At 38.3% G+C, this 12,167-nt stretch overlaps 1 protein-coding gene across 1 annotated transcript in view; it reads right to left on the bottom strand.

The window, feature by feature from the left end:
• The window catches only part of LONP2 (lon peptidase 2, peroxisomal), a 124,264-nt gene that overhangs the window by 38,784 nt on the left and 73,313 nt on the right, over window positions 1-12,167 (bottom strand). The window contains exon 11 of the mRNA XM_036751625.1: window positions 7,298-7,431. Within this exon, the coding sequence (XP_036607520.1) occupies window positions 7,298-7,431 (134 nt within the window). The remainder of the gene's footprint in view (window positions 1-7,297; window positions 7,432-12,167) is intronic.

Below are 12,167 nucleotides of genomic sequence, written 5' to 3'. Positions count from 1 at the left end.
TCCTGTACCTTATGGACCATGGGACCTTTCCACCTGACTTGCAGCTGATATCTTTCATATACACTATTTCCCTCTTTAGAATGAGAGCTTCTTAAAAGCAGAGTTTGTCTTGACTTTCTATTCATATCCCCAGTGTTTAGCACATAATAAATGCTTATTCATTCATTCATCCATGGGACAACATTCCCTGTGACAATCTCTACAGAGCATAGGGGGCCCTGTGGAATGAATGCTGGACTTGGAGAGACCTGGGCTCAAATCAAGGCTCTGACTTTTACTAATCATGGTCTTTAACAAATCATTTAACCTAGGGGCAGTGAGGTGGTTCAGTGAGTAGAGCATGGGCCCTGTTGTCAGGAGGACCCGAGTTCAAATCCAGCCTCAGACACTTGACACATGTACTGGCTGTGTGACCTTGGGCAAGTCACTTAACCCCAATTGCCCTGCCAAAAAGCAAAAAAAAAAAAAAATCATTTAACATGAGTCAGTTTCATTTATAAAATGGGGAATATACTTGCCAGACCTCTCTCACAGAACTGTTGTGAAGAAAGTACTTTGAAAATCTTAAAGTGTTACATAAATATAAGTTGTTTTCATTGTGGGCCAGACTCAACTAAACAAACAGATATAGAGAGTTCAGAAGCAGAAGTCTCTTGTGACAGTGGAACACAGGGCCTGGATTCCTGCCTGGGATTTGAGTGAGAATGTTTTAAATACTAAAATCCTCCTCTGATACATTGCCTTGGCATGGCCCTAGGTTTCTGAAGGCTAAGCAAAACTTCAGATTGCAAGCTTCAGCAGGTCTTTCTGAAAAGTTTTTAAGAATGAGTCCAACAAAAGACCACTACTGAGGAACTAGCCCAACAAGCTTCAAAGAGTGTTGGCCACCATGGCTACAGCAGCTCACAAAGGCAATCTACTAGGAGTAGAAGGATTGTGATTTGTATCGGGAGAAGAAATATCCACACAGATGAAAGCACAGATTTTTGAAGTTTTGAAACAAGTGTCCCTAATACATGTACAGTTGAAAATTTTATTATTTTTGAATCCCACATACAGAAACAGACAAAAACCAGAATGTAGAGAGAGCAGGTCCTCAGCTAAAAGCTTGGTTAGAGCAGAATATAAGTTTGGCCACATACATTTATCTTGACATCTAGGGCAGCACAGAAAAGAAAAAAGTAATGTAACATACATTTGGGGCATACTGAAAAATCACATAGCTGGTTTCAAAACATGAATGTACCAAATAAGTCCCATATTTTAAAGGTAAGTATACATATTCTATAAATGTTTCTCTTCTAGCACAGATTAACTAAAAGCCCCACCTGCCTTTTAGACTCCCCTTTCATTATTCATTTTGCCTACTGCCAGTAAAGACCCCACAAACACAAAGACTACCGTTCATAGCTCAGGGCTTTTGGGCCTGCTCCAAATGGGTTGTCAACCCAAAATACTAGTATTTCTGCTGGTTTTGAAGCCCATGGCCTGCAATTACTTTCCTTTCTGGCAGTAACTCTAAGTCCAGCACTAATTTTAACATTATAAATAACCCCCTCACTGTATTACTTGAACTTTCTAATACAGCTCCCTTTTGTTCTGTACTCTCATAGTAAATAATCCATTTCATAATGAGAGAATTTCAGCTATTAAGGACCATTTTAACTTTGTGGCATGAAAATCTTTCTGACATAGAATCTTCTCTCTTTTCTGAAAAATTTCTCTGGAGTTTAAGACTAAAATGCTGTGGATCTCAAATGAGGATATCTTATAAATTATTTTGTCCATAAATGACAAGCAAAGGTTTGTTTTAAAGAAAGATTTTTTATAGTAAAGCAAGTATGAGAAAAGAATGTACTAACGAGGGCATGGATTTTTTATTTACTCTTTTTACTGTTTTCATACTATCGCAGGGGACAGAAAGAATCATTGAATCTATCCTCCTGCCTCTTCAATTAAAGCCGTCCTAAATAGAGACGAATCTATACTAAAAGACCTTTAGTAAAGAAGGCTGTATGATCAATCATTCTCAGGAATCCACCTAAATATTTCAACAAACTCTAGTATTCTGCTCAACAAACTTAACATTCAGGAAAAGACAGTAAAAAAAAAATATTTTTTTAAATGTTGCCATGAAAATTGTTCTGCCCTCACGGAGGACACGAGCTGTTTGAGCTAGTCATTATCTATTTGCGGGTTGGCTTTAAATAGCTAATGTGATTACAGCTGTTATTAAAAACATATGCAAAGTAAATTAATGTATGTTTAAACATACATTATGCAATGCAGTTTATAGTTATGGGAAGGTTCTTTTAATGGTAGCTCCTACTGAGTAGCATGGTGAAGTGTAGTAGATAAAGAGCTGGGCTTAGAGTCTGGAAGACCTTGGTTTAAGTACTGCTTCTGACCCGTACCAGGAATGTGTGATCCTAGGCAAGTTACTAAAACTTTAAGCAACAAAATTAAATTATTAAGCAAATCCATCTACACCTACCTTTGTGGAGACAGTTGCTTATCAGGAAGAATGGATCTAATGGGGGAAAGGGCACTGGGATTGTGTGTGTGTTTATTCACACATACATATGTATACATACATAATTATATAGATACACACACTACACACACACATATGTATGTAGGAGCAGCAGAACATAGATGATAGAAAGCTAGCTTTAGAGTCAGGAAGACTTGGGTTCTACATTTGCCTTAGATACCAACTGGCTTTTTGACTGTGAGCAAGCAGTCATGTGACTTATCACTTTCCCAGGGAACTAAGATGCAGAATAGTTACTGATCTGATGTGAATTGACAGAAGGAATTGCTTCATGGCGAGTTCTCTATACCAATGAAATCACACCAACGAACAGTCCCCTGCTTACCAGCGCGCACGTGCACACACACACAGACACACAAAAACACACACACTCTTTACCTTCCTAAAACATAAATGGTACTCCCAAAGTATTTTATTAGAGCAAATACATTGCACTCTCTACTTTGATTATTCCTATTTTAAATATAGGAAAGACAGACAAAATCAACTGAGTTGCCTCAGGGTAAAGGAGTCTTAAATGAATGGAGGAAATGTGGAGTCTTCAGCTAGATCCCAGCCTTCCATCCCTTATCATGAGATTAAAGAAAAATCCTAGTCTCTTCCCCACCTCAATTATGCCATTCAAATATTTTAAAGACCTTCAGTCTTATAGTTGGCTGTACTTTCTATATAAACGGAAGGTAGATAAGGCAGAAATAATGCAACACAAGAGGTTTTCCAAAAAGATAAGGTCTTGGAATTCAATCAAGAGACTCATCATTAGAATCTATGCCAAGACAGACACCCCACCCCCAGGTTTGCCTCATCCTTCTCCTATCTCAAGTCCTAATATTGGTCATTAGGACCTGACTGAAGTGATGGGGGATGGGATTGAGGTTTGGGGAAGAAAGTAGGAGTTATAAAAGTAGGTAATTTAGAACTGACTTTTGTTAGTTCAAGAAAGATGTATTTACTTCAATATCTCAAGAAATCAACTAAGTACACAAGAAATGGTAAAAACTGTGACAAGAAAAAGATTTTCAAACTCAAGTGGTTTTGAACCCATCTATCAGGCTCAGAGGAATATGGATTTCTTGCAATGATTTAAAAATACCATTATAGACATGCAACGAGTGATTTTAACTCAACAACAAATTAAAAATGTGTAAATCTTGCTTAGTATTTCACCCATGACATACAGATTCAGAACATCAATTCTCATGATAAGCAACTGTGGAAACATTTTGACAATTTCTCTAAAGCGTAGGAAATCACATATTATGAATTGTTGCTGAAACAATTCAATTTAAAAACTCATTCCTCCTGGGATGGGAAATAAGAATAGTTTTTGGAAGTGAGTGTTTCACTAGTTCCATATGTGAACAATAAATAGCAGGGGAAAAGCTTTTTCTTGGTTAGACTCTGGGATCTTATTTCAACAACTTCTATGTTGGGATTCACCATCATACCAATGAAGTGCAAGAAAAAAGAATGCTCTTCCCTTAAAGTGGCATTAGAATGATACTGCTAGGTCTGAGAACTAGTGAAAAGGGGTCCAAGTAAGAATCACAAAATGGAGGGGTACAACTATTTCTGCATGTGGAAGAGAGAGACAAGCAGAATCAGAGACAGCTGGCAAAGTCTAACTAGAAACCACAAATAATAACTATTAAGACTCATTTGCTAAAATGGCCCAGGGGCTTATGGAGACCAACTTCCTTGTATTTGAGAAATAAAGGAACCCTGGCATGTGTATTATCATACACATTTTAAAAGGATAAAAACTGTCATATGGGGAAACTCATCAACAAAGGGCCATCCAGCTCAGGTTTTTGCCACCAAACGCAGCAGGTGGGAACCACAGAAGTTGCCCTCCATGCTGTCAACCTCGGAAAGTTGGAAAGATACACAAAAAACCCGATCTGATAACTTTATCATCCAATTGCTGTAAATTGAATAATGTCCTCCCAAGGAAACATAAGAGCTACTTTATCCAGGCCCCCTCTACTAAGGCACCTCAATAATCATGATAAAAGATAAGTTCCTTGGCTCAACTACTAAGAATACTAAGTAAAATTATATTTTTAAATGACCAGATTTTTTAACACATCACAAATTTAAAGAACTGGCTCCTACTGGATAAGACAGCCCAGATAAATGCCCACAGTGATTTCCAGCTTTATCTTTACTTTACTCTGTGCTGATAATATCATAGCTAACAGTTACATAGTAAGATTTGTAAAGCACTTTACACATATTATACATACATATGCATATATGTGTATATATGTATATATGCATGTGAATGCAAGCACACACAAACTCCTCTCAACCTGCAAAACATACCGAACTCTGCTGTATAAATGGGGAATTCATTAGTATAGAGTACTTACTATGAAAATTTGACATAACCTTTGGGAAAGAAAGGTCTTCAAAATTTATATCTCCCCCAACCCCCGCCAAACTATTCTTATACTACACAACTGTAATTTGTGAGGAAAGGGTATTTTTGGAGATTTTGATACACTGTTAAGATAATTAACAAAACAAAATGGGCCCCAACTAAGCTAATGGGGACTAACAAGTGGCTATTTAGGTAAACAATTTTATGGATGTATTGATTTTATTTTCAGGGTTTGAAACAAATCTCAGTGAGTATAAATTGTTAAACCTGCTGGTTGACTGAAAAGGCCCACTCTTTCTTTCCTATCCCTATTTAATTTCAGAATAATCTGTTTAAAGAAGCAATTTTGAAAACAAAGTATGAAAATTGAATTATTGTGCCATTAAATGGCAAATATGAAGAACACAAAGAAACATAGAAAGACTTAAATGATATAAAATAGCAGATCCCTTTGCTAAAGTTAATGTATATGAGGTTACTTTCTTTTAACAAAGGATACATTATAAAAGGGTAACACTATAATCTTTTCTTTAACAGTTGGCGGGGGGGGGGGGGCATAAACACTATATTTGCTAGCTGTGTTAAAACAAAGTTTATTCATTAAAAGAAAAAAGTTTGGAGAATGAAAGTCTGACTTTTTGGTTGGCGATCATTCTTTTGTTCAGTAGTAGCTATTTTCAGGGGAAGGCCTCTTGCCATCATATATCATAGAATCACAGTTACAAGTTAGAAGGGACAAGAGCATCTATCGATCTATCACAATCTAGCACGAAAGGAAGCCCCACTATAACACAGCCAACTGGTTGTTCAGTCTCTGCTTGAAATCTTTCAAGAAGGGGGAATTCACCACCTCTTGAGGCAAACCATGATCATGAGAGCCCAGACAGTGAAGTGGAAAAAGTATTGAACTTGAAGTAAGATTAGGATCTTGGTTCTAATCTTTACTCTGCCACTGACTCCCTGCGTGACTGTGAGCAAGTCAATCTCTCCTGGCCCATTTCTGTGCCTGTATAATGATGGGGTTGGATTAGACCAGTGGTTCTCAAAGTGAGGCCTGCTGAACCCTGGGAGGCCCTGTGCTCCTTTTTATTATTATTTCCTTATTATTTCATAATAATACTAAGGTATTATATGCCTATTAAAATGCTCCTCTCTTTTCCAACCACATATCTGTATGAGGCCATATTTTCTTCAAATACTCCAATTAAAACAACTATCACAACAGACTGAATACCAAAGCAGGGGTGAGAATCCACTTTTGTTTTATTAAGCCAGAGATTAAAGAGATTTATGAAAATATATAAAACAATGCCACTCTTCACACTTTTTTTGTTTTAGAGAAGTTATTTTTAAAAATATTATTCATGTTAACATGTAATGCGCTTACTTACTGTTATTTTTAAAAGAATTAATAAATATTTTACAATTTTATCAGTTTTAATTTCTAACATGGTAAATACCAATAGCTAGAACTCATTCATAACAAAAGCTCTCTGGAATCCTTGACAATTTTTTGAAGTGTGAGGGGCCTCTGAGAACCACTTGATTAGACGAACGCTCCAAATCCATGATCTTATGAATCACATACTTAAGGCTACTGCCACATGAAAACAAGAACTCAATGAATTTTTGTTGCCGTTATATAGCACAGGGCTTGGTCTAAGGTCGGGTGGCAAAACAGGAAAATTAGTTTCTTTATGGAAAAGGGGATAGAGACCTAAATGCTTCAGGCAGATCTGTTTAATGCAACAGCAGCCGATCTAATAGAACTAATGTCTTGATTATTAAAAAAGATAGGCTTAGAGCAAGATATGGTAGCCTGCAGTAGTGGATCGCCTGGACTGGCTGGGTTATTAGAATGATACACAGTGCAACTGTGTACTAGTAAGACAGTCATGCAAAGTTCCAAGTAGTTATCCCTCTTAGAATGTGTTTATAAAATGAAAGAAAAGCTCCTCCTCTGACCACTAGCAAGCATGAATTCTGATGCACTTCAGCACAAAATTTGCCCTCTTGTGAATTACTGAGGACAAATTTATAGTAGTAAGGATCAAAAGGATACAATAAATTATCACACAGAAGCATTGCCTTTATAAAGCTAGAAAAAGTTAGTGGGTCCCAAAAGACTGAGCATCCTGCTCTGTTCTAAGAGTCCAAAATAAAAAATAAAAACCTCTGCAGTTTAGAAAACAAACTCATCTTTAGTTCTAAGGTTTTTCTTGATAAAATGGCCTTAAATAGCAGCTTACTGCTCCTTTCATGAACCTAATACACATGCTTCATGATCCAGCCTGGCAAAGCAATTATTGGGACATTCCCCTGTGGTCTTTGGGCCCCAGTTCAGCTCAGAGAATACTGACCTTCTCCCTCAGTGCCCTCAGAGCGCTCCAGCTTTGTGTCTTTGTGCTGCCCTTCAGCCACTTTCACAGCCACCGCTCGGCAAATTGCACCAAACTTTCGGTCCAGAGAACGAACACCGGCCTCTCTGGTATACCTAATGACAGGAAGAAAACACTTCCCTTTAAAGAAGCACAACGCAGATACATTCTTGCTTCAATTTATGTCATTTGCAAAAATGGAAAGTGGATCTCCAGGCCTACTTGTAAAATAATGGAGGATGATGCAAAAACTGATATTTATGTTTTCAGGCGATGAGTGGTACAGTGGATAGAGTGCTGGGCCTGAAGTCAGGAAGACCTGAATTCAAATCAGGCCTCAGATACTTATTAGCTGTGTGACCCTGGACAAGTCACTTGATCTGTGTATGCCTCTTCTGTGAAATGAGGAAAACAGCAGCAGCACCTTCCTTGTAGGGTCGTTGTGAGGATCAAATGAAATCCTATTTTTAAAGCATGCAGCACAGTGCCTGGTACATTGTAGACGCTATATAAATGCTCATTTCCTTCTGTACACTATAGGTGCAAAACTGATGTGGCCACTGTTGTTTCCTGGATTGGATTTTCTTTATATTCAAAGTCTCTTACTAAACACCTTAAAAAAATACTTTCAGACATGTTTTTGGTAGGAACTTTTTTACCTTAGTATACTACAGATTATCTTGTACTATTGTACCACATCATTTAATCATTAATTCCTGGTCTTTCAACTACATTATCAAATAAATTTGGACACATAAAAATATTTTGGTTATTCCTCAAGAAAAAACCCAATAATATTTCTAGGTCGATTTAATGTGGGGGGAATTTTTCCCTCCAAACATGCCAGGAAAATGAAGTTCTTCCTTTGTTCCCCAATGCAAGATGGTAGTTGAAGCAAACATTCAAATTCTCCCCACTATCCTACCATATGTTACGCTGCTTACGTCCACTCTCTAGGCTTTCAATGAGGAGACAGCCCAAGGCGTGAAAGACTGCCAAGTATGCAGCGATTTTATGAGATGGGAAGCCAAAGTATTCAGAGCCATCTTACAAGAGATGCTACATGTATTGGCTCAGCCACTCACGGAATCACTGAGCTTAAAAAAGGCGTTAGTGGGGCAGCTAGGTGGCGCAGTGAATAGAGCACCGGCCCTGGAGTCAGGAGGACCTGAGTTCAAATCTGACCTCAGACACTTGACACATGTACTAGCTGTGTGACACTGGGCAAGTCACTTAACCCCAATTGCCCTGCCAAAAAAAACCAAAAAAAAAAAAAAAAAGGCGTTAGAGACTAGCTCACCTAATTGATTTTGATCTCAAATCTGAGCTGAATTTGGACAGGTACCTCAGAATTTAGTGTAGATTTAGATGACAAAAACAGTGATGGAAGGAAATAGTAGGCATTGTCAGACATACACCTTAGCCTTTAGGAAAGTGGACTTCCAAAAGTGCAGGGAAAAAATGGTCCAAGCCAACAGCTAAAGATTCTAATGAGGAATGTGGTTCAACAGGGCAAGGAATACCCAAAAGTGAAACTGGGACTATAAAATCACAAATGATCCCAATGAAGAAGAAAAGAGGAAGGCATCTCTGGTAAAGTCCAGCATTAAAAGGATGCGCATACACACACCCCCACTCATATAAAAAAGGGACAAGAAGAAGGGATGACTAATGATAAATATGAAAGAGTGGCATGAGGCCACAAGAATAGTAACAGGAAGGCTGAGGTCGAGAATGACCAGAAATTCCTAAAGAAAATGCTAAGGAAAACAAAAAACTTTGAAAGCTAGATCTCAAGTGAGAATATAGAAAGGATAGGCCCACTGCTTGGAAAAGAGAGTGTGTTATTAACAGATAACAGAAAGCAGAACTATTAAATTCCTATTTTACTACCATCTTCTCCACCCAGGAGAATGAGTCACAAACTACAATGACTATACTAAACATCCCTGAAGGGTAAGGAGATAGAATGACAAATTTAGATCTCAAAGGGACCCCATGTTACAGAAGAGCAAACTGAGACACAGGATAGAGCTGGTGACTTGCCCAGGTTTGCAAAGGTAGTGAGATATCTTGGGAGTCGAGACTTCCTGATTCCAAGTCTCATTCTCTTCTCTACCTCTGGTACCATTTGTTTTAAATAAGCAATGCTGTATGGATCCCCCAGGGAAGGATCGTGCAAAGATGTGGACAAAAATCAAAGGGAACGAGAAGGTGCAGGTTTTGTTTTTTTAAATCTTTACTGGTGGAGAAAATCGTTGTGGTTGTTGTTTGTCCTTCGTTCTGGACAAGGACCATGACATCAGGAAGGTGATGCCATAACTTGCAAGTGAACTGGATGTAAGTGAGGGAAGGTTGTGCAAAGCCACCAGCCTCACAACTGTGAGATGATGACAAATCCATCTAAAAAAATCTGGAGGAAGATGACGAGTAACATGTTGCTTCCTATTCAATATTTTTATCTATGACCTTGAGGAAAACACAAAATGGATGATCATCTACTTATAAATGACACAAATGTGTGAAAGACAGCTAATATGTCAGAGGACTGAACTTTTAATTTCATTGATACTGGAAACTCCCTATACCATGGCACATCAGCACCTCAGAGCTGAAACTTAACCCAGGTCTGCCTGTCTCTGAAGCAACCTTTCTTAGACTGGTTAAAAAAGGTTAAATATATTTAAGTCCAAGATGGGGGCGAGGGCAGGAAATAGGAAAGGGAGAAGCCAGCTTCACAGCAGTTTATATAAAAAAGACCTTGAGGGTTTCAGTTGTTCAGTTGACTACTAGATCAATATGAACCAAACAGTATGATGTGGCTGCTTAACACACACACACACACACACACACACACACACACACACACACACACACACAAAGAATATTAGGGTTAATTCACACAAATAAAGCATTTGAAACAACAGAGGTAATAGTCTGATTGTACTCTGCTCTGGTTAGACCACATCTAGAATATCATCTTTACTTACAAGTACCACATTTTAAGACAGAGAATGACAGACTGGATGTTTGGGTGACTAGAAAGAAACAATGAAATCTTAATAAACCATGCTATGTGGAGCATGCTAAAAGAGCAGGTGATATACCCTGGGTGAGAAAAGACATTTTGCCACGATAGCTGTCTTAAAATGCCTGAAAAGCCATCACATAGACGGTAGATAGATATTATTGTTTAAGAAGACAGAACTAGGAGGAGGCAGATTTTGACTCCACATAAGGAAAAACTTTCTAAAAATTATATCCATCCAAAAAAGAAATGCCTTACATTCACATACACCCATACCCCCACTCACACCCACCTCACTCCTCCTTCCCTCCCTCCCCCCCGCAAAAAAAACCAAACTAAGTTTCTGTCACTACAAGTTCTTAAGCAAGGGCTGGATGACTACTTCCTAGGCACAGTAAAAGAGGTTCCAATATTAAGTGGAGGTTGACCTAAATGACCTAAGAAGTTCCTTCCAACCTCAAAATTCTACTACGCCAAAAACTTTAGAAAACTCAAATCCTACTACCCTGTATCAGTCAATAAGCATTTAATAAGTGCTTACTACGTGCAAGGGATTCGTTGTACTAAGTGCTCGGGATACAAAGAAAGGCAAAAAACCCAAAAAACAAAACATACAGGCCCTGCCCTGAAGGAGTTTACATTTTAAAGGGGGAAGACGACATGAAAATAACCAGATATATTCCACATCAGACAATCTATTCAACATCTTGAATGTGTCCAAGGCACCACATGCCTACATTCTGGGTTTGCTTCTTTTCTTTTTTTTTTTTTTTGGAAAGAAGTTAGAAACTATTGAGAGAAATTTCTAATGCACACAGTATTGAATGATCTACGATTCTGAAAGGTCCCCACATCAAAGGTACTTACTTAACTTGCCCCAAAGGCAGTAATTAAGAAATGTTTTACAAACAGTGATTATGCTTCCTAGCGAGCTAGGGACATATTCTCTCATCTATCATCACCCTCATTTTAGAGACAGGGAAGCTGAAAGAGAGTGGTTACACAACTTGCCGAAAGAACTAAAGCATCACTGGTATTCTCCAATACCAAAGAACTGGCAGAAGACCCTCACATGAAACATCTAGTTTCTTAGGGATGGCAAGATTCATAAAGCATTTTCACTAAACAGGGAATGAAAAAAGGGAACTCCTAGCTCAGGCTCTCTCTTACAGCTTCTTAGATGAACTCGAACATATACTAGAAACTAAAACTAGAAAATATTTCCATTAACACCAGTGCTTTAGATGAAAAGGCAGTCTGACTGGCCAAACTATTTGGAAAGCAAAAGATTCCGAATGCAGAAGAAACTTTTCACATAATTTGAGACAGCAATTACTGGAAAAAAAAAAAAAGCCTGCAAAATGAGTGCCTGGCAGTCTGACACAGCTTGCTGGGTGATGCAATGGATCTGAAACAGCAAGCCAGGCAAGCTATAAGAGGCTACTGTCGATAGAAACTCTTTGGAGAGTTACATTTTCCATTCAAACAGGCAATCTATAAATCAGACTAAGGAATTCACTTCTCAGACAATTTAAGTACTGTTTGCCACAGACCTAAGCACCTGGCAACAAACTTTAAAAAATACCTCTTACCCTAGTCTAATGCATAAGAGCAATACGAAGCGAAGGTTTTTTCTCTCTTTCCCTATTTTCCCAGCCCCCAACCCCCCCGCAACTGCCCTTTAAAGTCTATCAGAGAAGTGAGGATGATGAGTAATCAAAATCTGATGCCTTAAGGTATTTTCACATTTCTAAACAGGATCCTCTAACTTTCAAGACTACAGAGGCAAATCAAGTTCCTCATTAGAAGCTCCAAAGAATGATC

The sequence above is a fragment of the Trichosurus vulpecula genome, chromosome 3 (genome assembly GCF_011100635.1).
Source record: "Trichosurus vulpecula isolate mTriVul1 chromosome 3, mTriVul1.pri, whole genome shotgun sequence".
In the NCBI taxonomy this organism is placed as follows: domain Eukaryota; kingdom Metazoa; phylum Chordata; class Mammalia; order Diprotodontia; family Phalangeridae; genus Trichosurus; species Trichosurus vulpecula.
This window is presented reverse-complemented; position numbering and strand designations above follow the sequence as displayed.